At 39.2% G+C, this 25,079-nt stretch overlaps 1 protein-coding gene across 6 annotated transcripts in view; it reads left to right on the top strand.

The window, feature by feature from the left end:
• The window catches only part of TFDP2 (transcription factor Dp-2), a 43,919-nt gene that overhangs the window by 12,878 nt on the left and 5,962 nt on the right, over nucleotides 1–25,079 (top strand). For all 6 annotated transcript variants that reach the window (XR_014564258.1, XR_014564259.1, XM_083739043.1 and 3 more), the window contains 8 exons: nucleotides 5,531–5,652; nucleotides 9,574–9,621; nucleotides 10,840–11,002; nucleotides 18,501–18,644; nucleotides 19,598–19,666; nucleotides 20,227–20,378; nucleotides 21,334–21,500; nucleotides 24,489–24,594. Coding sequence is in view for 4 of the 6 variants with exons in the window: in XM_083739043.1 (XP_083595169.1) it covers nucleotides 5,531–5,652; nucleotides 9,574–9,621; nucleotides 10,840–11,002; nucleotides 18,501–18,644; nucleotides 19,598–19,666; nucleotides 20,227–20,378; nucleotides 21,334–21,500; nucleotides 24,489–24,594 (971 nt within the window). In the remaining 2 variants the exon portion in view is untranslated. The remainder of the gene's footprint in view (nucleotides 1–5,530; nucleotides 5,653–9,573; nucleotides 9,622–10,839; nucleotides 11,003–18,500; nucleotides 18,645–19,597; nucleotides 19,667–20,226; nucleotides 20,379–21,333; nucleotides 21,501–24,488; nucleotides 24,595–25,079) is intronic.

Here is a 25,079-nt window from a genome sequence, read left to right as displayed (position 1 = left end):
AATGCCAAAATAGGCTTCTAAGTTGTTTACATATATAAAAACCAATCACACAGCATTAAAATAAAAACATCCACAATTAAAATACATAATAAAATAATCACATTAAAACAGAAGGCTTGGGTCAAAATATCAAGGAAATGCCTCTGTAAGCAGGTGCAGTTTCAAAATATACAGGATGCCAATACAGATGGGGCATCTTGGTGTTTAGCAAGGTCTGTGTTCTGTAACACTAACGCCACCATTGTAAAAGACCACCACCTCAAGCCAATAATCATTAGGCCATGTCAAAACTAAATAGGTTCGGTTTGTTAATTGTTGTTCCCTTACTGGACAACGGAGGGAAAATAGGTCTTTCATGTTACATAGTCAAAGTTTTGAGTTCTGCTGAAAGGTACATCTTGTTTTCAGCATATAATTTTATACTAGTGACCTTGAATGCCAGTTTTAAAACCTAAAATGTTACGCGATAATAGGAAACTTTGAAGGCAGCTGCAGCTATCTTGTCTTTGAATAATACATATTCAACTGAAAATTTAGTGGCATTAAACTATGAACTCTGGTACAGTATCAAAAGACTGCTATTTCTGAAGAGGAGGGAGAGGGTCTCATCCCTCCAGATATGCTGGGCTTCTGAAGCACCTTGCATTAGTCAGCTTCATTGGAAGACCCTGTGTTCTAGACTTATGTGATAAGGAGAAAAACTTACCCACCCACTTTCTGCACACCATGCATAATCTTACACATCTCCACCCCTCACTTGCCATTTTTTTAACTAAAAAGGCCCAGACATTATAGCAGTTCTTGATAGGGGTCTAGCTTCAGCCCTTGATCATCTTAGTTGCCCATTTCTAGTTCTACGAGGTTGAGGCATGTCACCCAGATCTGTACACAGTATTTCAAGTGGTATGACAGCATAGATTAATATGAAAGCATATGACATTGATAGACTTATTTTCAGTCATATTCCTAGTGATCTCTAACATTGAATTTGCCTTTTCACAGATGCCACACACTGGGCTGCCACATTAACTGATCTATCTACTACTAACACAACATGAGACACTCAGTGCCATGTAATGGATAGCCCCCACACCACTGCTGGATTTCCATCTTCACAACTGTTTTTTGTTTGCTTGGGAAATTGAAAGCCAAGACTACATTTTTTGTTAATGAGATATTCCTCCCCCCCCCCACTAGCTAGGTCTGCCCTATCTGATTCATCAATGTAGGACTGTAGGTTAGTTTCTATCTACTTTCCTAACTTGGAATTAGTCTTAAGACTCAGACTTCCATCCTCTGCTTCTGTTACCCTCTCCCCATTTTGTAAGCATAAAAACTCAAGATGTCCTTGTTGGGCTGTTTTGGTATACCGTATTTTTCGCCCTATAGGACACACTTTCCCCCCTCCAAAAATGAAGAGGAAATCTGTGTGCGTCCTATGGGGCGAATGCAGGCTTTCGCTGAAGCTCTCCAGGCTTCAGGAAGCTATCAGCAAGCCTGGGGAGCCCACGGGAGTTCCTGCAGGGCTCCCTAGGCTGCGGATAGCAGCCTGCTTCCTGGAGCATGGGACACGCTGAAAGCAGAGCGCCCGGCGCTTTGGGAACACATCCGCAGCCTGCTTCCTGGCGCGCTGAAAGCAGAGCGCCCGGCACTTCCGGAATACACCTGCAGCCTGCTTCCCGGAGCGGATGTCGGGCAGACATTGGGCAGCCCCACAAGCTCGGGGGGAAGCGGGGAGGCGCAGCGCCACCATCCCGCTGTTCCCCAACCTGGTTTGGATTCCCCAACCTGGTTTTGGGGGCCAAATAAAGGGAATTTCCCCCCCTTTATTTCCCCCCCAAAAAACTAGGTGCGTCCTATGGGACGAAAAATACGGTATCTTTTGCATCTTGGGGAATCCTATTAGTATGAAAAAGCTGCTGCTTTATTGATGACTGTTCTGTTCAATGTAACTGGTGCAGGGACAGGGGAGAGACCTGCAACATAATGTGTACATTTTTGTGACTTCTCTGCCTCTCTTTTATCTCAGTCATTCACCAATAGTTGTGGAGTCGTCGTCCTCTTCTCCATAGTGCAGCCATTTTTGAGGCCTGCAGCAAAATGTGTTGTAAGGGGTGTGTTGGGCACCAATAGTATATTTCATTGAGTTACAGAGGACTTGTATACTTCTCCTCATGTGCCAGTTCCTCTCTTATTTTCATTTAAAATTATCATAGCCCAGCATGGGAGAAAGAGAGCTTGTAAGTGGCATGCTCCCAATCTTCTGAGCACAGTTAGAAGATTGGGGGTGTTACATCTGCACTGGTTTTATAGTAAGCTGGCATTGCCTGGCTCAAACAGAGGGTGAAGTTCAAAATGGTTTTGTCTACTTTTGTTCTGGTTTTTGGGTGAGCCCTTTCAAGCAATGAACCCTATAGTCTGCATTTTTAAAATTTTTACAGTAGATGGCAGTAGAGTAGAATTAAACAATACCGCAACTAGAAACTAACCTCTATTCTTGTATTCAAATAAAATACAAAGTGTAGCGTTCTTAGTCCGTAGTCTATTGCTTGACACAGACTGTAGTGATGGTATAGTTAGTACTGTAATACCAAATATTTAATATTTCAATCAATAATATTTAGTCTTGAAATGGGAAAGCTTTGTGTGCTGTTTGCAGGCATAAACACTAGAGTTTTTTGTTAAAATATTATTAGCACTTCTGAGCCATGGTTTAAAGGGGCATGATTTGTGACAACAGCTGTATAATATACCAATGTAAGGGTGTGTTAATATGTTCATTTCTGAACTATTCATAGATGTGTGTCTGCAAGACCAGGGTGTGTACATTTGCAACTCTGCATAGTATTGTAGAGCTGCAGAAGTGGCTTCATAGTTGAAGCATGTTGTGTTTCAGCTTGAAAATCAAAAGGACGTACTCCCTATTAGAATGACATTTGGCATGGAGGATCTGCCAAACTAACAAAACTTAAGTGTAATCTGATGAAGGCTTGAGTTTTGCTGCTTAAAAATTTTGCTTTGAGTTATGATTACAACATTAGACCAGAATATATTTACTTCTTTCATGGCATGGAAGTTAAGATGGGCACCATATAAGTTTCATACTGTTTTATGCATTAGTGAATTTGTTAAGCCTTAACTGTCTCATACTGAAGAGCTTTTAAATCCTAGAATTCCAGTTTGTACAGGCCTATGTTAATAACTAAGTGGATGATACTCAGATGAGACTTAATGGCATATCGCTGAATATTGTTTATTTTTCATCTTTCAAGATTGCTGCTGAACTCTGGCCCCACAAAAACCTTTATGCAGCCAGGCCCATAAATATGCTTCATACGGTTACTTGTAGCTTAGCATAAGTTTATATGCATGCCTAATTCTGTTATGTTTGGGGTTTTATATTCTTTGTTTTTCTCGGTTGAAAATATGTTGCCATACAGAATGATCTAATCTCCTTATCTTAAACCATCAGTATACATAATTCCCCCCCATAAATGCTGTGAATGCCACTCATGTGAAAGAACTCTACATTCTCAAATTTGGCTTGTTTAGACAATACTTTGCCTCCAGGAGGCAACCATTGTTTGAACAGGCTCACAAAGAAAAATCAGGTTATTACACAATTTTGTGTTTTCATCGTTAAGAAAAATTGCAAGGAAGTGAATTGTTATCTTCCTGTCTTACCTAACCCTGCTTAGCTATTTCAGGCCAGGTGTGGAGGATCTGAACTCTGTACAGATTTTGAATTGAACATGTGTTGGGCTTAGGGCCTGATGGTAGGATTCTGCTCCACCACCTCCACATTCGATCTTGCTAATTCATTCCTTCTACTCAAGTAAAGCATTCTTCTACTAACAAATTTTTAAAATATATTTTTAATTCACTGTAAAGTGAATAAGAACTGCATTCTTAATGTTTTTATTATAATCTTGGCAACATTTATTGTAACATTTACTCTTGGGAAGTAGAAAGATATTGTTACAACCCATATTATGGTTAAGAAGAATTCAGTTTCCCAAGTCAATAGGACAGAGCATCTTCTACTATCAGGGATTTGTGTGTGTTTTGATTGGCAGTTCAACAAAGAGAAGGTGGCCTCTCAATAGGACAGCATCTGGCTGACATCATGCTGACTTTGTTGCAAAAGTTTCTTAAGGGTGTAGCCAACACTGAAAAGTCATGCTGTGTTTATAGACCATTTGATATGGAATAGAGATGCATGGAAAATGTAGACTTCCTGTTTAAACTATGAAATAAGTCAGCAGTGCAGTGCAGTGCAGTGCAGTGCAGTGCAGCAGCTAACAGGACTAATGCAATTCTAGGTTGCATCAACAGACATATAGCGTCCAGGTCATTGGAAGTAATGGTACCACTCTGTATTCTTGATATGTCAGTTTAAGAAGGATAATGACAAACTGGAACATGTCCAGAGGAGAGTGACAAGAGTGAAAGAGCTGGAGACCATGTCCTGTGAGGAAACTCTTAAAGGCGATATAATGACCATCTTCAAATATTTGAATGACTCACACATGCATGATATTGTAATTTGTTTTACAGAGGGCAATACCCAAATCAATTGTATCAAAAGGATTTAGGCTAAAACTTAGGAGTAACCTCTTGCTGGTATGTTCTGTTTGACAGTGGAATAGATTGCTTTGGAGAGGCTTTATTCCTTCAACATGATTTTTTAGATCTCTTCCAACTCTGATTCTAAATATTAAGAGTTTATCCCAGCATCATTAATCTCTTAGCACAGTCCCAATTCTGAAAATTGTACACTTCCACACTTTCATTGTGTATTTCTGAGGATAGATACTGATACAGTGGTACCTCAAGTTAAGAACGTAATTCGTTCTGGAAGTCCGTTCTTAACCTGAAACTGTTCTTAACCTGAGGTACCACTTTAGCTAATGGACCTTCCGCTGCCGCCATGGCACCAGAGCACTGCAAAGATGAAAACAGGAAAAGCAGCAGGAGAAACAGCTGCTAATGTGGTGCAGTCTGCCCAGGTCTTGAGCAGGCAACCAGCAGAGGAAAATGGTGCAATCTTCACCACTCAGGCTTTTCTTGAGTTTTGTTTGAGGATCAACCACTTTCACAGTTCATTGCATGGACTGAGGACCTGGTTGTTTCATCTCATTCTTTTTTTTAAATTGAGGAACTACTACATATAATCGGAATGCAACAAACACAATAAGAAACAGAAATGTTTATACAGTGGTACCTCTGGTTACGTACTTAATTTGTTCCAGAGGTCCATTCTTAACCTGAAACAGTTCTTAACCTGAAGCACCACTTTAGCTAATGGGGCCCCCCCACTGTTGCCACCGCGCGATTTCTGTTCTCATCCTGAAGCAAAGTTCTTAACCCGAGATACTATTTTTGGGTTAGCGGAGTCTGTAACCTGAAGCGTCTGTAACCTGAGGTACCACTGTATTCTGGTTTAAGCTCCATATAAGATGTATTTTACTGTTTCTGTGTTCAGGTTTACTTTGCAGAGTTTAATTTGTTCTTTCTCTAATTTCCATAGATTATAAGCACACCACAAAGACTGACCAATTCGGGAAGTGTTCTCATTGGGTGTCCCTACACCACAGCATCAGCCATGGTCACACAGATGCATATAACTGAAGCCACTGGCTGGGTTCCAGGGTAAATAATCCGTTCTTGCATGTTCATTCTGAGTTCCATGTTTTCTTCATAAGTTAGGAATTCTGCTTAATGCACCTTTTGACTTTTGTATGCAAACATGTAGCCACTTGACTTTGGTCAAGGTTCATTAAGTTACAAAATTTATATATGGGATGATAGAAATAATGGAGACTATTTGCGCAATTAAAACAAGTCCTTACTCCTTCCTTAAATTTCTGTTGGATGTATAGCATCACACTTGCATATTAGAGAAGTATGCCAATCTGAAAGTAGGGCTAAGAAAAGGCTTTAACATCATCTGCTTTTGTTTGCCTAAGTTATCCAAGATCTCTTTAACTTGCAGGTAAGGAATACAGGAATTTTTATTTTTTTAAAATCCTCTATCCTTTAGGGCACTCATTATCTTTTACCTTCACTTCTCCCAGCTAGCTAAGAAACAGAGTAAACAACTATCCGCTACAACCCAAAGGTCTCACTCCTGGTCAGTCACTGCCACTTCAGGCCCTATGAGCATATATGTGAAATTGATATTCTTTTTGCCCCTACATGCATCACTTTACGCTTGCATACATTGAATTGCATTTGCCATTTTACTGCCCATTCAACTCAGTTTGGAGAGATCCTTCACAGCTCCTTTTTGTTATTGCCACCCGGAACAATTTCATATCATGAGCAAACTTCGCTGCCTCACTGCATACCCCTAACTAAATGATTTATGAACAAGTTAAAAAGGACAGGTCACAATATTGATGCTTGAGGAACTCCACTTTCTACATCCCTTCATTGTGAGAACTGTCCATTTATTCCTACTTTGTTTCCTGTTTCTTAACCAGAGGACTTCTCTTATCCCATGACTGCTAAAGCCTATTCAGCAATCCTTGGTGTGATCTTGCATCAAAAGCTTTTTAAAAGTCGAAATACATGTCAGCTGGATCACCTCTATCATATGTCTGTTGACACTCTTAAAAAAAATTACAGGTTAGAGAGACAGGACTTACCCTTATAGAAGCCCCACTGGTTCTACTATGCTTGGTAATTTGTCTTTGACAGTGCTTTTCTCTGGCTTTTTGTTAGCGGGTCAGCGATTTCACATTTGAGTTCTTTAAGAACTCTTGGGTGGCAGCCATCCAGACCTGGCAACCTGTCATTTTTTAAAATTTTGTCAATAATACCTCACACTTTGTCTTTTGTCTCTACTATTTGCCGCAGTTCCTCACACTGTGAAAGTTAATTTCAGCACAGGGATCTGCCCTATATCTTCCACTGTGAAGATAGATGCATATAATTAATTTATTCTCTTCACAATCTCCTTATCCTACTTCAATACACCTTTAACTCTGTTGTCATCCAAAGGTCCAACTGCCTTCCTAGCTGGTCTCTTGATACTAATGTGTTTAAATATTTATTGGTTGGTGGTCTTCATGTTTTTAGCAATGTGCTCCTTAATTATCTTTCGGCATCCCTTATTATCTGCTTGTATTTATTTTGCCAAAATTTGTGTTCCCGTTCATTTCCACATTTCAACAAGACTTCCATTTTCTAAAGGAAGTTTTCTTGTCTCTAATGGCTTCTTTTATGCTGCTCGTTAATGGCACAGGCACCCTATTAGCCCTGGTCGTACCTTTTCTTGATCTGTGGTATCTAATTTTGTGGTTTTAAACAACTCATAAGGATTTTGGAGAAATCCGACCCTATTGACTTTCCTTTTCAACTTGATAATTATGATAACAACAAATTTTCTATACCACCTTTCATCCGAGGATCTCAGAGTGGTATGCAATATATATATTTATTTTTATTTTTACCAATCCCCTCATCAAATGTGGCCATGTTGGATTTTCTAAGCAATTGTCCATTTACATATATATATTGAATAGGATAGCTTCAACAATATTTACATCTATACTATCTTCACCCACAATGATTTGGTAGAGAAGCCTTCCTCTTTTGTGATTTCTAGCTTATCAGATTGTATGTCCTCTTCCACAGACAAACACCACCTTCCCCAGTGTGCCCTTTCCTTCCTCCTTATAGTGATTGTATCCAAATGTTTTGCAAAATAATAATAATAATAATAGCTCCCAACAGAATATTTAAAACACGATAAAACATCAAACATTAAAAACTTCTCTAAACATAGTAAAATAGTAATCATGAGAAGGCCCATTTCTTTGCTGCCACACAGTTGAGTTCTCTAGCTTATGGCACAACTAGCAGGGCCTCTTCTAAAGGTCTTAATAATCAGATAGGTCTATATATAAGAGGAAACGTTCTCTCAGGTAAATGGTTCCCAAGTTGCTTAAGGCTCCATACGTTAATGACAGGCGCTTTAACCTGGCTTGGTAGCAAACTAGAGGCAATGCAACCCCATCCTGAACAGGCAAACTACCTAACACCCATTTACCCACAGCGCCTTCCAGTCAAAGATGTGGGATGGTTTCTGATAGTTGGAGCCAGTCTCCTGCTGCTGCTGCTCTACATATGAACTTCTTCCTTTGGGCTGGTTGTGGAGGATAAGCAAGCAGAGTGCATGTGTCTGCTTGTTTGAATAACTCCCTTGCTCTAGGGGCAGGACAAGGAAAGCATGTTGGGAGGAGAAGCACTGCCAAGACCCACCTTAGCTATATAGGCACTGCAAAGGTGAAAACAGGAAAAGCAGCAGGAGAAACAGCTGCTAATGTGGTGCAGTCTGCCCAGGTCTTGAGCAGGCAACCAGCAGAGGAAAATGGTGCAATCTTCACCACTCAGGCTTTTCTTGAGTTTTGTTTGAGGATCAACCACTTTCACAGTTCATTGCATGGACTGAGGACCTGGTTGTTTCATCTCATTCTTTTTTTTAAATTGAGGAACTACTACATATAATCAGAATGCAACAAACACAATAAGAAACAGAAATGTTTATACAGTGGTACCTCTGGTTACGTACTTAATTTGTTCCAGAGGTCCATTCTTAACCTGAAACAGTTCTTAACCTGAAGCACCACTTTAGCTAATGGGGGCCCCCCACTGTTGCCACCGCGCGATTTCTGTTCTCATCCTGAAGCAAAGTTCTTAACCTGAAGTACTATTTCTGGGTTAGCGGAGTCTGTAACCTGAAGCATATGTAACCCGAGGTACCACTGTACGAGCATATAACAATGTGAATGAAATCACATATCCTCTTAAAAATTGGCTTTGTGAGAACTAGGGCAGAGAGTGTTATGACCAGATTGAGAACTGATGTGGCCAGTTTGTTCCTGTCCAGGTCCCTACAAGAGTTCTGCGCTACCCCAGGCACCAGCACTACAAAAGGCAGCAGAAATAATTCTCCAGCTGTTTTATCATCCAGTTCTTCTACCAGGGTTTCTTTCTTAAGAACTCTCGGGTCTATCAAAATTTCTCTTCCATTGGCCTTCTTCCCTATGGAGAAGAAAAAAATGCCCATTTTTCTAATAAGATGCTCATTTAGTATGTGTAGGAAGGCCTGCTGATCAGCCCCCGTTCCCCAGCAAGGTTTCAGGTTCCTCAGCTAGAGCTCAGGAAGGTGATCAGGGAATGAAGTTGAACAGAAACAATATTTCTCATCCCAGCAAAACTCTTACAACTGAATCTCACCCATTGGTTTTATTTCTAGAAATTCATCTAAATAAAATAACTGTTTAACCAAGGAATCACTTAGTGGTGTACACTGAATAATTTGAAACAAACAATGTACAAATAAATTCCAATTTATTTAAGTTTTAATTGGATTTAAGTTTAGTCAAGTTGCATTCCCCAGGGGCAATTATAACTATTACAAATTATGCTCAATATATTTGACTAGCTTTAAAAATGAATAAAGCAAGTACTTAAAATATTTAGAATAGGTATAACTTGTGCTAGGAAACATTAGTACAGCCTAAAATCCATATTTTGATATGTGCTGTTTTTTAATGTTTACAGGGATAGAAAACGAACTCGAGACTTTATGGAATCAGATTTTTCGGAAAGGTTTGTATCACTGCTGAATATCTGACCTTTGAACTTGTTAGCAAGATTTCATTTTTAATTGTTGGTGTCTTTCCATCTCCCTGAAATAGTTCAGTTTACTGTAATAGAACAAATAATATTGTCCTTTGTTGTACTTGCACACCTATTCTAACAGATTGGCTTGAACTAATAACTATCCGGTTGTTTATATAACTTGCAAAATATTTGGAAATGCAGTTTTGTAGAGGTGATAAGATCTATCATTGACTTCTGGTGAGAAAAATCTAGTTAAATCGCCATGTGCTTTTCTGCAGGCACAATTCTGGTAAACTTACTTCAGTGCTTTATCGATCACTACAGGGCTACACTTGTAAGATTTTATAGCAACTGAATTTTACTACTTGTATATAGAAAGTGAAAGTGAAGTTAGTGACAGTAAAAAAAAAATGTTAGAGTCATAGTAGAGCATATGCTTTTCATGTCAAAAGGTCCCAAGTTCAGTTCCCACCATCTCTACCAGCAAGTCTACCAAACCTCTGCCTGAGCCTATGTGACTATATGGAAACTTCATATGCAGGGGCAGTATTGCACTGAATACTGGCTGCTGGGGTGGGGATGGGGGCTAGACAGTAGCAGTAGGCTACTGACCTCATGCTCTGCCTGTGGGCTTCACAGTCTAGCTAGATACTAACGGGAGCAAAGTACTGAACTATATGTACTTTTGATCTGACCCCACAAGGTTTTCTTTGCCACCGCAAGTAAAAATGGCAAATACACCATTTGATTCTATTATATGTGAGTTGTAAGCAAGTATACCATTGTAGAATTTCCAAAAAACATAGACTCATTTCCCCAGAAGAAAAACATTATGAGCTTGAAATGCATTGGAGCAAATTATTTGATTTGCTGCTGGTTTTTTGGTTTGAAAATGATTACATTTCAGAGTAGGTTCTTCTGCACTTCCAAAATTCTAGTAAACTAGCTAGATGGTTTAATGTACTGTTTAATCTTTGCAAAGAACACATTCATAACGTAAGCACAAAGCAGTATCTTGCAAGAAAGAGAATAAAATTAAAATTGCATAGCTGATTCTAGCATTATAAATTATTTATCATATTCTCCCAAATGAACATTTTTTTCAGATACTGAACCTTCCAGCAAACAGATAGTGCTTAGCATGAAAAATCTGTGATTGGTCTTTGTTGTCAAACTTAAGATTTGAATTTTTCTTCATCACAGTAAAAGAAGCAGAAAAGGAGATAAAAATGGAAAGGGTTTGAGACATTTTTCAATGAAAGTATGTGAAAAGGTCCAGCATAAAGGAACAACATCTTATAATGAAGTTGCAGATGAGCTGGTATCGGATTTTACAAACTCTAATGGCCATTTAGCTACAGATTCAGTAAGTAGAAAGTAACATTCATACACATCTAATATTTTGCAATCCACATGTTCCTCTATTATCAAATTAAAATATGTGTAAACTATTAAGGGCTTGTGGAGACCAATGCTCTTTCCACCTCACCCTCAATTTTCTTCCCTACCCCACTTTTGCTGAAACACTTACCAATCGATGCCTCAGCTATTTTCAATCATTGATTGACATAATAAACTTGTACAGTCTGTCCGGCTTCAGTTTCCTTTAGAGCTGTCTGTCTGTCTCTCTCTGACTCAATTGCTGTCAACATTCTGTAAGCCCTGGGACCTCACATGTGCTTGTTAGCCCATTTTCAGCCTTTGAATCCCTCCTCTCTCTCCCCTACACCTACCCCATGAATTTACAAACTTGTATACTTTTGCAGTTCTTGTGACTCTTCGAAGTAGATGGGAACCATTCCCTTATTTTGGAGCAGTCCTATTTTAGCTTTAGACTTACAGGCACTCAGCTGCCTCAGTTTGCTATAAGAGTGATGTTTTTGCTAAGATGCAGGCATCACCTTAAATGAAGGACTGAAATGGGTAGATCACTTTTCAGCACTATAAAACATTTTTTGCAGGCTGCTGTTGTCAAATCTTACCATTAGGAAATTGTGATTGTGAAATCTCATGGTCCAAGGGGCGAGTAGAGGAGCGCTCCCTTCGCCATCCATGATTGCCCTGCCAGGTTCAAGCGGCAGAGTGGCTGCAGCTCTGCAACACCTGTGAGCCGGAGGAGACATGATTGTATGGGGAGTGATGATGCAGGTGGCAGTGAGGTGGCAGGAGATGTAGCCACCCTTTGGAATCTTCTGCTGCCAGCAGCGCTTACTCTGAGCCCAAATTAGAAAAGTATGAGCAGGAGGCAGATATAGAAAGGGGAAGAATGCAGCAGTCACAGAGCTTGGACGTATTTAAACTGCTTTAATATTCAGCATCAGTTGACATGTGTTAGCTTTACGGCTAATTAGGTAATAAATTGGACCTCTCTTAGCCCCTGTTCAGCTTTGGATATAATCAAGGCAACTTTTTGCATGATATTTTTCCTACGTTAGTTGTAGGGAGAAATATACAAATTTTGTATATTTTGTCAATTATGCAGTTACCTCTGAGCATGTAAATACTTAGAGACAATACTCACATTAATTTATATATGCCTTTTCCACATTCCTGTGGAAGAATATGAGATATGTATGTGATTGGGAAGGAGAACCACCACTGGTTTGATATTGTATATGTCTTGGTTTTCTACAATCTTGGTCCGTAAATATTAGTTATAGTGTTCACATTAATGTCCTGCCTGCAGTGAAACCTTTATATGCATTTTTTTTTTTTTTTTTTAATAAATTTTTATTAGGGGTTTTTGCAAAATAAAGTACAAAGATAAACAACCTTTCTTTTATCTCAACAGAGTTTCATGACTTCTTTGGACTTCCTCACATCTCCCGCTGCCATTTTCATCATCATAAATTTTTCCCAGCAATTTATCATCTAATTTGCAAATTTTATAACCACTTATTTAAATATAATCCTCTGTAAATTAATTTCTCTTAATCTCACTTTACATCCCATTTCGATCCGATTTTGTGGTGGCCAATTATTTATGATCAAACATCCTACTTAACTTTCCACCAAATCACAATATTTTTGTAAATAAATCTTAAATTTCCTCCAATCTTCTTCAACCCTCTCTTCTCCCAGGTCTCGAATTCTGCCAGTCATCTCAGCCAGTTGCATATAGTCCATCAGCTGCATCTGCCATTCTTCCAGAGTGGGTAGATCTTGAGTTTTCCACTTCTTAGCGATAAGTATCCTTGCTGCTGCTGTTGCGTACAAAAAGAATGTTCGGTCCTTCTTTGGCACCATCTGGCCGACAATGCCCAGGAGGAAGGCCTCTGGTTTCTTAAGGAAGGTATACTTAAATACCTTTTTCAGCTCATTATATATCATTTCCCAGAAGACCTTCACCCTGGGACAAGTCCACCAGAGGTGAAAGAATGTTCCTTCATTTTCCTTACATTTCCAACATTTGTTGTCTGGCACATGGCATATTTTGGCTAGTTTAACTGGGGTCATGTACCACCTATATATCATTTTCATTACATTTTCCTTCAGAGCATTACATGCCGTGAAGTTCATCCCCGTGGTCCACAACCTTTCCCAATCCTCAAACATAATATTATGCCCAATATCCTGTGCCCACTTTATCATGGCCGACTTAACCATTTCATCTTGTGTATTCCATTTCAACAGCAAGTTATACATTCTTGAGAGTACTTTAGTCTTAGGTTCTAACAATTCTGTTTCCAACTTCGATTTCTCCACCTGGAATCCTAACTTTTTATCCTTTTTAAAAATTTCTTGAATCTGAGCGTAATGTAACCAGTCTCGCACTTTGTCTTTCATTTTTTCCAAACTCTGCAATTTCCAATTGTTGCCCTCTTTCTCTATTATTTCCCAATATTTCGGCCATTTGGCCTCCATATTGGGTCTTTTTCGGGCCTTAGCCTCCAGAGGTGATAGCCATCTTGGAGTTTTATTTTCCAATAGGTCTTTGTATTTTGTCCAGACATTAAACACTGCTTTCCTGACAATATGGTTCTTAAAGGCCTTATTGATCTTAACTTTGTCATACCATAAGTATGCATGCCAGCCAAATGCATTGTTAAAACCTTCTAAATCTAACACATCAGTGTCCTCTAGAAGTAGCCAGTCTTTTAGCCAGCAGAAAGCTGCGGCTTCGTAGTACAACCTTAAGTCTGGCAGGGCAAAGCCCCCTCTTTCTTTCGCATCAGTTAATATCTTAAACTTGATTCTGGGCTTTTTGCCCTGCCAGACAAACTTAGAGATGTCTCTCTGCCACTTCCTGAAGCACTCCGTCTTATCCACAATTTGCAATGTTTGAAACAAAAACAACATCTTAGGCAATACATTCATCTTAATAGCAGCAATTCGGCCTAACAAAGAAAGCTTCAATTTTGACCAACTGTCCAAGTCTCTCTTAATTTCAGACCAACATTTTTCATAATTATCCTTAAATAGACTCAGATTTTTTGCTGTTATGTTTACCCCTAGGTACTTTACTTTTTTAACCACAGTTAGTTCTGTTTCTCTCTGAAACCGTTCTGACTCTGCATCTGTCAAGTTTTTTCCCAACACCTTAGTTTTCTGTTTGTTTAGTTTAAAGCCCGCTACCCGACCAAAGTCCTGAATCAATTGTAACACTCTTTTTGTACTAGATTCTGGCTCTTGCAATGTCAGAACAAGGTCATCTGCAAAAGCTTTAAGTTTATATTGTTTCACTCCGATCTGAATCCCTTGCACCAACCGGTCCCCTCTAATCAAGTTCAAGAGCACCTCCAGGACAGAAATAAACAGCAAGGGGGAAATCGGGCAGCCTTGTCGTGTCCCTTTTTCAATCTTAAACTCTTCTGTAACCACATTGTTGACTATCAGTTTTGCCTTTTGTTCTGAATAAATCGCGTCAATCCCATTTTCAAAACCCCGCCCCACTCCCATTTCTTTTAAATTCCCCTTCATAAATTTCCAAGAAATATTATCGAAGGCCTTCTCCGCGTCTATAAAAATTAGAACTGCTTTAGTGTTAATATTTGTTTGCAAAAGTTCCAAAATGTCAATAATGTTCCTTGTATTAGCAAATAAATGTCTTCCTGGGAGAAAGCCTGCCTGGTCTTTATGAATTATCTCATTTAAAACTCTTTTGAGTCTTCCTGCCAAAACGTCAGCAAATATTTTGTAATCCACATTTAAAAGAGAAATGGGACGGTAGTTCTTAAGTTGTGTCTTTTCAGTTTCTGATTTTGGTATCAATGTGATGAAAGCTTCCTTCCACGATTCAGGCGCCTTCTTTCCCTCCATAATTTCATTGCTGACCTCCATCAGTGGTTGAATCAAATAGTCACTTAATGTCTTATAGTACTTGGAGGTCAGGCCATCTGGCCCTGGAGACTTGCCCAACTTCATATTCTGAATGGCCTGTTCTATCTCTAATCGTGTTATTTTACTATTCAGGAGTGATCTATTTTCTTGTGATAGTTTTTTAAGTCCATTTTTCTCCAAAAATTTTGCAATCTCTTCCTCCTTTTGTGGCCCTTGAGTGTATAATTTCTTAAAATATTTCTGGAAACATTTTCTAATTTCCACCGGGTTCTGAATATTCCTTCCTTCTATTTCCAAATTTGTTACTATGTTCAGCTTTTGTCTCTTCTTCAACTGCCAAGCCAGCAGTTTCCCACATTTATTAGCCGATTCAAATGTTTTTTGTTTCATTGATTTAATCTTCCATTCTATTTCCTGATTTATCAGTTTGGAATATTGTGCCTGATGAAGTTTAATTTCTCTCAAAATCGGCTGTGACTTCGGGTTTACTCTTAGTTTCTTCTCTAACTCTTTAATTTTCCCCAAAATCTTGTCCTTTTTCTCATTTTGTAGTCTTTTCTTTATGGCGTTCTGTTGTATCAAGAACCCTCTCATCACAGCTTTGCTTGCGTCCCAGATTGTTCTTTTTTCCACAGCAGTGTTCAAATTTATCTCAAAATAGTCCTTTATTGTTTTTTTGGCCTTCTTGATAATCTCCTGATCTCTAAACAGGTTGTCATTCATCTTCCATCTAAAGGAGCCGGTTGGTAATAATGTCATGTCCATTTTCAACGCGTTATGATCGGAGCAGGTCTTTGGGCAGATTTCCACTTTCCTCACCTTAGGAGCCAGACCTCTAGAAATCCATATTTGGTCAATTCTTGTCCAAGTCAGTTGGGCTTCAGAGAAAAATGTTCCTTCTTTCCCTAAGGGGTTCTTTGTCCTCCATATATCAATCCAGTCCATGTTGTCTGTCATTTCAAAAAAGGTCTTTGGTAGTCTGCCTTCTTTAGTAACCTTTTGGCTTTGTGACCTATCCATGTTTGTAGAAACGATCCCATTCATGTCTCCCATCATAATGATGTTATCATAGTCCAGATAATCCAGCATAATCTCATGCAACTTCTTGTAGAATTCTGATTTCCCTTCATTTGGAGCATAGATTCCTAATATCAAAATTTTCTCTCCTTGGTGCTGTATTTCAATTGCCAAAATTCTTCCATGTTCATCTTTAAATAGAAATTTTGGTGAGAGGCTCTCCTTTGCATATATCACCACTCCTCTCTTCTTAACTAAGTCCGAAGATATAAATTCTTGGCCTAACCTTTTATTTACCAATATTTTTCTGTGGAGCCTAGTCACATGTGTTTCTTGTAAACAAGTAATGTCTAGTTGCTCCTTTTTTAATATGTGAAAGATTTTCTTCCTTTTTTCCGGACTGTTGCAGCCATTTATATTCCAACTTAAAAGTTGCAGAGACATCCTGGATAGATCTGTTTAGTTTCCTTGGGATGGTATTTTGTTCTGTGAGTCTTCAGGGTTCTGAGGTACAGGCACCTGTGGTGGTTCAGGCCCTGAGGGTAGTTCAAGTCCTTTATGAAGGTCCTCTCCGTAGGCAGTCAAAAACTTATCCCTATCTTCCAAAGTTCTAATTTTAATCTTCTTCCCTCTAAAGGTAAAAGATAGTCCTTGGGGAAAGTCCCACCTAAAGATGATTGAGTTGCTTCTGAGCAGTTTTACTAAGTCCAAATATTCAGATCTAAGATCCAACAGCTGTTTAGGAATGTCCTTAAAAATCTCAATTCTTTTGTCCGAAATGTTCAAGGAGCTTCCGTAGTGCAGGCCCAAAATCTTGTCCCTTTCCTCCTTTGATCTCAACGTAATCAAACAGTCTCTGGGCCTTTCTCTCTTTGTGAGTCTTCCAAGTCTGAAGGCTGACACAATTTTAAAGTCTTCCTCCCCTAGACCCCAGAACTTGGAGAATTCTTTGGTCAGAAACTCAGCTAGATTACCTTCTTCCACTTCTGGTATCGATCTTATCCTTAAATTAATCTCCCTGTTCCGAAGTTCCAACATGGAGAGATAGGTCTGGTGTTCCCCAACCTGCTTACTGAGCGGCCTTACTTCTTTTTCCAACTCTCCCACTCTTTGGCTGGTCTCTTCGGCCAGTTTCTGATTTTCACCTGCAGCCTCCTTCAGTTGTCCGATTGCTTGTGCATTCTGTGCAACTTGCCCAGATAATTTGTTTAAAGTTTCTGTATTAAGGTCAATTTTCGCAGTTTGTTGGTCAACTTTCCTCTCCAAAGACTCCAATTTCTCAAGAATTCTCTCTAATACAGAACCAGATCCTCCTGAGGCCATCTCTTCTAGTTGTAAATCCTCAGTTTCTTCCTCCCCTGCCTGTGACAGGGAGGTAGCTTTTTCCTCCGAGGGCAAAGTGGGCACAGATGATCTGCGTGCTTGTGAGGCTGCAGTTACAGTTGTCAGAGTTGTTTGTCTGGTTCTTAATCCCTTTCTTTTTGCGCCACTCATTCCAAAATTATCTAGCAGTCAAGGTCAAGCTGAGTTGTTCCCATGGGAAAGCTACGGCCCAGGTGGTAGCAATCAAACAGAGGGCCGGGAAATAGAAAGTAAAACAATGTTTTTGTTGTAAATCCTCAATCCTCTAGGGGGAGCATAAAATGTCCTAGGAAGAAGAGTCCATTCCACATACGAAATCTGAACCAATACTTAGGGATCTTCACAAAAGTAGTTTTAGCAGAGTTGGTTTTAGGTTTGCCACAATATTTCAAGTTGTGCTTACTGGAGTTCCAAAATGCAAGAACGTAACCATTCTGAACTCCCTCAGACTATCTCAAAGTTTAAATAGAATGTATCCAAATTTGCAGTCTGACAGTTCTACTGCTCAGGCAGTTCTGACACCTGGGCTTCTTAAACAGAATTGTAATCCACAAAGAAAGGAGTATATAAGTCCTAATAAAAGTCCAAAAATCAATTGCTTACAGTCTTTAAAGGGAAAAGTAATTTCTGCGGGTGCTCAATCTGAGCTGTCAAAAGTTCTCTCTATGCCTCCACTCCTCCTGCTCTTTGCTTTAAAAGTCAATGGCTGCGGAGGACGGACTTCCTTTTCCTCGTCTCTCCGCTTTCAGCTTATTTTCAATACTTTTAGTCCCGAAATTTAGTAAAGTCCTCAATTACTCACGGGTTGTTGCGTTTTAGAATCTTGTGTTGAAGGAAGAAAGGTCGGCGCTCACCGGCAACGGCAGCGCGGCTTCGCTCCGCTGAATGCGCATAGACCCACAGCGCCGCTACCCCCTCTGCGATCCGGAGCCCCTTACGGGGTTCCCTCAACGTTTCGGGGGTAGCTCCTGGCGCCCGCCGGGTCCCGAGACCGCAGGCTTCCGCTGCCTGCGGTTTTCCAGAATGGGTCTCCGCTTCGCCGTAGCGGACGACCCTTTTCCAGCGTAGCTTCCCTCTCCCGGTTAGGAAAGGGCAGCCATTACCGTTCGCGCCGCCTCCGGAAGTGCATTTTAAAATGATTTAATACTGTTTTTCATACCTGTAGTGAGCTGATGATATATTTAACAGTAGTGCATTTTAAACAGGTTTATGATCAGAAGAATATTAGGCGGAGAGTTTATGATGCCCTCAATGTATTGATGGCGATGAATATTATTTCAAAGGAGAAAAAAGAAATCAAATGGATAGGTCTTCCTACAAACTCGGCTCAAGAATGTCAAAACCTTGAAGTGAGTGAGGGGTAGAAAATTTATATTGGCTAACATTGTATTTTCTGTGTATAAAATGGAGACGCATAAATTCTACTTTAAGTAGAGTGGTTCTATATTAATTATGAGTACAGTGGTGCCTCGCAAGACGAAATTAATCCGTTCCGTGAGGCTCTTCGTATAGCGGTTTTTTCGTCTTGCGAAGCAAGCCCATTGACAGCTTGGCGGATTAGCATTATTAGCGGTTTAGCGGCTTTTAGCGGTTTATCAGCTTAGCGGATCAGCTGATAAGCGGCTTAGCTGCTTAGAAAAAGGGGGGGAAAGGGGAAAAAAAAACCGCAGGAACTCGCAAGACATTTTCATCTTGCGAAGCAAGCCCATAGGGAAATTCGTTTTGCGAAGCGCCTCCAAAACGGAAAACCCTTTCGTCTAGCGGCTTTTCCGTCTTGCGAGGCGTTCGTCTTGCGGGGCACCACTGTATAAGTGTGCCCCACACCAACCAAAAAAGTGGGCCCCACACCAACCAAAAAATGTAGAAGTTTATAAATCTTTACATACTGTTTTTATAGATGTATAATAAAATCTTAATCTTAAGAAATATACTGTAAACTGCCCTGGAATATTAATTTTAGGGCAGCTTTAAAAGGGAACTAAACAATAAACAGTAACTTCAAAATATAATAGCTTTTATACCTAAGTCCAAATCAGAATTGCAGTGTTCTGGTTAGCTGCCCCATGTTAAAGTATTGTCTCATTTTTAACTTTTTTGCTGACTTCCCTACTTGATTGATGCAAGATGAAAGGTTCTGATGGCATCTGAAGTGCATCTGATGATTTTACAATATATGTCCTATATGCTGCGATTCAGGTTCCCTAAAACAGTCACGAAGCAGTTTCACCTTGGCCCAGAGGAAAAGACACTTCTGTGTATTTATCTACTGTTTTGTATCTTTCTTTTCATATTCATATTTAAGATAGAGAAACAACGGCGTATAGAACGTATAAAACAGAAGACAGCTCAGCTGCAAGAACTTATACTTCAGGTATATTTTTCAAATGTATGATATCACTTAAATCCATTGGGGGGATGTTCAGCTAACTCACAGTAGGCTTGTTGAAATTAATGGACCTAACTTAGTCATGTTCATTAAATTCAGTCAGTCTACTCTGAGTAAAACTTCGTTGAATGCACTGCATGTTGTTTACTAGTGTTAAGTGGTGTGGTTTTAAAATATACATATATATATAAATAAGCATTCTTAAACTAGCAGAGTGCATACATCAAAGTTTCCTTCAGCTGTAAACTAAAATAAGTTTGCCTTTTGAAAAGCAGCCTGTCTCCTAATACAGCAAATAAATGTTCAAAGGAATCTGTGACAAACCAGTATGAACACAGAAGTCATTCCCTGTCTAGCATCACAGAAAATCAGTGACATTTTCTGATTTAACCTACATTTGTTTATCAAAATCTGCAGTAATACTAAAATTTAAGCTTCTCAATGCTTCATCTAATACTAAAACAATTCTCATTTTCTGACACAATAATCTAGGACAGGTTTTGTTATGTGTTTTAAAATTTGATAATTTTCATCTCCTTCTACAGCAAATTGCTTTCAAAAATTTGGTACAAAGAAATCAACAAAACGAACAGCAGACTCAGGGTGCTCCAGCTTTAAATTCTACAATACAACTGCCTTTTCTAGTAATAAACACAAGCAAAAGTACCGTCATAGATTGCAGCATCTCTCCTGACAAGTGAGTGTGATATGAAAGTACATGCTGTAGTGTTGAGTGCTTTGTAGTAAGCCTAAGAAACGTTTTTTTCTAAATAAATAAATAAAAAATCAATTTGCCATCAAATTTTACCCATTTCTCTCCCAATTCATGTTGAGTTTTTTACGTTCGGTCCGCCTGTTGAGGAAGACCTCTGGGTTGAAACGCTTTTGATATTGAATAGGATTTGACCTGCTAAGATGTTGTTATCAGTATATTGGTATTTGTGATTATTTTTGAAATAAAGATTTTTAATTTTTTAAAAATAGTGCATTTTCCCCTTTCACTTTGTTTTTGGCTGTTGGTCATTCTGGCCAGAAGGCACCACCATACTTACTGTGGTAAGCAGAATTGTTGACGCCTGGTTTTATATTGAAATTTGTGTTATAAAAACTTTCATAATAAAGCTGGCTAACAACAAAATATCTTGTTTCTGGAACAGCTTCTCTAATAGCAATTATAAGCTGTCCTATAAGTTATTTTTACCAATTTTATACGGCTAAAGGACCTAAGTAGGGATGAAATAAACTTAAAATGCATTTGGTGGGCAGGAAGGGGGGCACTGAATTTGACTGAGGAGTCTGTAGATGACCTTTAAAATCCATTTGGTTTAGTACAAGAAAAGATTTTGGCTTAAGCAAGATTTCCCCTCAACTTTGAATCTGTTTAATGAGGGGGAAAAGTTTATGGACTCCTATTGCCTCGCATGGAAAAAGTGTTTTTAATTGGGGAAATATAATAATTTGTACCCTGCTGAGATGGCAGTTGACCAGATGCAATCAGAAGCACTTTCTGTACCTAGTTATGTTTTAAATATAGCTTTGACTCATGAAGTAATCCTGCAAGTGTAATTGTATTTGGGCACTTATTAACATATAATTTAGAAAATGTATCTAAGCTGTACTAGGAAATCTCACTCATTTTTCCCCTCTTACAGATTTGAATACCTTTTTAATTTTGATAGCACTTTTGAGATCCATGATGACACTGAAGTATTAAAGCGAATGGGAATGTCACTTGGCCTAGAGACAGGCAAATGCTCATCGGCAGACCTAAGAGCTGCTAAATCACTAGTGCCTAAAGCTTTAGAAAGCTATGTCACAGGTAAGGCTGTGTTTTTTGCATGTTGCTGATTAAATGCAAATCCTCACCATCGTGAAGAATTTCTAATGATGTCAGACTGCATGAGGATGGCAATACTGAGTGATTTATGAAAGTTGGCAGTATTGTACAAACTAAATCACAGGTTTAAAAGTAGTCATCTGCAACTAGAGATTCCAGAACTTGTAAATAAACCAAAGTGCTTGAATGGTGTACTATTCAAAGTAGTGCCATTAATAATTCCTGCTGTCACCCTGCTATTTAAAACTAAGGGAGTGTCTACATATTTTTAAAGTCCAGTGAAAATGTATGCTGCACAGTTTCAGTAAAGGTATCTAGCAAATGTATTGACGATCAAGGGGCTGATTCTGGCTACAGAATCTCTCTTAGTGGAACAATATTTGAAGTGACTTGCTACACACAGTCACAAAATAGATAAGCTAAAGAACCACTTTAAACCATTTGTGACATAGGTAGAGCAGATTATGTTATACTTTAAACCAGCCTTCTCCAATCTGATGCCCTCAAGATACTGTTGAACTACAATTTTCACTGCCCCAGACTATTTGCTTTGTTAAGGGGCAGCAGGCACACCAAATAAGGAATATTATTGTGGTCACCAACCCTTCTTAAAGGTGCCTGGTGCTCATCACCCTGAAAGTGACAGGCTTTCCTTCTTTGAAAGGAGGACTGTAGAGCACAGAGGGAGTAATGTGAGTATATGTGAGCTACTCTTGGAAGCTGCTCTCCTCCCCCTGCATGCTGTTCTGGGGTTTTCCTCGAAACCCCCCTAAGCTGAATTTTGCAGCTTGTTGAGAGGAGAGTGGAAGAAAACCGCATTGTGCAAGTGGCTTCCACTGATGAGATTGGCTAGGTGAATCCCAACCCATTGTGTCCCCAGAGAAATTTTCCTTGTTTAGTGAATATAACCACCTTTTTTTAAACTAACACATGCATAATTTTTTAGAGTAACACAAAACATATTTTAAAGCTGCAAATCTTGTGTTTTGTCTTTGTATTCAATGATAGTTTCAATATTTCTTAGGCCTTCTGATTGTCCTTATGAACCAGGAGCAATATGGGGATTTTTTTATCGTTCCCTATGCAAACTATTTCAAAGGATTCCTATCTGTTCTCTTAATCATAACATAATTACGCAATGTAAAGTTGTGGCTAGGTCTGTCTAATCTGCATAGCTACAGAAATCAGAGGCCTGTACAAACAAAGTAGCTGATTTAAATGTGTGTTGTACAAATTTTCAGGGAGAGGATTGCAAAACAGCCTCTACTTGTTTTGTTAAACATAATCCTTTCTTTTAAGGACTGCAAGGTAGTAAAATGTTTAAAATAAGCATTTGCGTTCATATTCTTATGGCTCATTAATAACAAAAAATGGTGTTGTGTGCATTCCTCTTTAAAAGTTATTCACTAATGCTATCCTGTTCTTGATGATGTTCTGAGCCTCTAGGTCTTGCATCTTTGAACATAGATAGAGAAGCAAGCTTCCAACTTTGATCACACCTAAACAGGATTTCCAGTATCCCAAATGGCAACTTTATTCTGACAGTCAGTGAGCTATTGTATTGTTTAAACTAAAGCACCAAATTGAACATGGAAAAATTGGATTTTGTAGAGTTTGCTTATACCAAAATCCCCTAAGTAGAGCAATAATATTGCAATGATTACATTATCTGGATCTCTATATTCAAGGGTATAAATACTTCAATTGAGCACTTTTATTTCCTCATGGATGGATGCTGAATAAACTTGAGATGTTGAATGTTGGATAGTTGAACTTGCCTCTATTGTATTTCTCCTATCTTCACTGTACTATCTAGAAAGGGTTAATGAGTGAACAAGCTAAAATAATCTCTTAGTTCCATCTGTCTGAGTGTATAGAGGGCCTTGTCTTGCTTTAAAATTTCCTGAGCTAAAAATAATGCCAGCTTTAATTTACCACTGGTACCATTTTACCAGTGTACCTGAAAGATTAACTTGCCCTCTTGTTGGAACAGCCAAAGTACACTAGACCCATGCAAACAGTCCATTGTGCTGGCACTTCAAAGACTCTCCAGATAATTTGCTACACTAGATCTATGATGTCATTTTGCATTTAAAGGGATTTTCCTTAGATAATTAGGGGAGGCATTAACTCAAATAGTCACCCAGCTTATTGTATTTTTAAGTTGATCAGTCAACATTTTGTTCTCTAATATGCTCTGAATGATTCAGCCTTTTCAGGTTGAAATTTGTTTTACCATGCAAGAACTATCAATCTAGAAAGTTAACTTGCATATATTTTTGATAGGCTTAAAGATATCCTCCCCCCCAAAAAAAAATTGCCTAGCATGTGGGACACACCACTAATATGATAACATGGGAAACAGAACAGAAAGCCAGGGGAAAATAGGTGTGCAATAAACTCAGATCATCAAACTCCTGTTTGCAAGATTCAGGCATTCCTACTTGGCCATAACAGAGAGAATTCTGGTGCCAATTCTTACTAGAAATAGACCACAAAATAACAACTAGATTTTTATATAACGCATAGCTAATTACTTACTTTACCCCCTCAAATATTGTTTTTCTGAGACATTTTAATACATATTGCCCTTGTGTTTATATATGTGTTTCATACTGGTAACATACCAATTACCTTACAGAAAATAGACATGTATGTCTCTGCTCCCATTGCCAGTCCCTAAACTCTCTCACAACATGAGAAAGGGATTAGATGGTGCTAGGGAAGAGATTGAGCCACATGTATCCCTTCAACTTCAAAAGGCTTGGTGGAATCAGTTCAATGACTGCAGAATAGACTAAAAGGTGAAATTTTCAGGATTCCAGACATGTAGCTTGGTGCATAGGCATGCCTCAAGAGAATAAAAAAGTATGTTCCTGTACAGGAAAAGTATTGACCATTTGTTGTTGCATGTTTACTCCACATACATGTTATGTGTTGAGTTGTAATTGACTAAATGCTTTCTTTTAGATATGTCTACAGGAATTTACTGCTTGAACCAGGGGCTAGTTTTAAATTCAACTCAAGCAGGTTCTGCTTTGGCCACAGCTGGGAATACTGCTCTTTTTAAGTCAAGGTAAGTAAGCGGGACGCATGTGGCGCTGTGGTCTGAACCACAGAGCCTAGGGCTTGCCGATCAGAAAGTCGGTGGTTCAAATCCCTGTGACGGAGTGAGCTCCCATTGCTCGGTCCCTGCTCCTGCCAACCTAGCACTTCGAAAGCACGTCAAAGTGCAAGTAGATAAATAGGTACCACTCTGGCAGGAAGGTAAACGGCGTTTCCGTGCACTGCTCTGGTTCGCCAGAAGTGGCTTAGTCATGCTAGCCACATGACCCGGAAGCTGTACACCGGCTCCCTTGGCCAGTAATGTGAGATGAGCGCTGCAACCCCAGAGTCGTCCGCAACTGGACATAACTGTCAGGGGGGTCCTTTTACCTTTTACCTCAGTAAATGTTGAATGGATGGCTTCTTTTTATGTTATTAAGAAACTACAATTGCCTTCTGAGAAAAGTGAGCCCTGAGCCTTTATTTCTTGTTAAATTCTCCCAAGCAGATACTGGG

Source organism: Podarcis gaigeae, assembly GCF_964106915.1.
Source record: "Podarcis gaigeae genome assembly, chromosome: 5".
NCBI classification, from domain to species: Eukaryota; Metazoa; Chordata; class Lepidosauria; order Squamata; family Lacertidae; genus Podarcis; species Podarcis gaigeae.
Note: the sequence above shows the minus strand (reverse complement) of the source record. Positions and strands in the feature narration are given on the sequence as shown.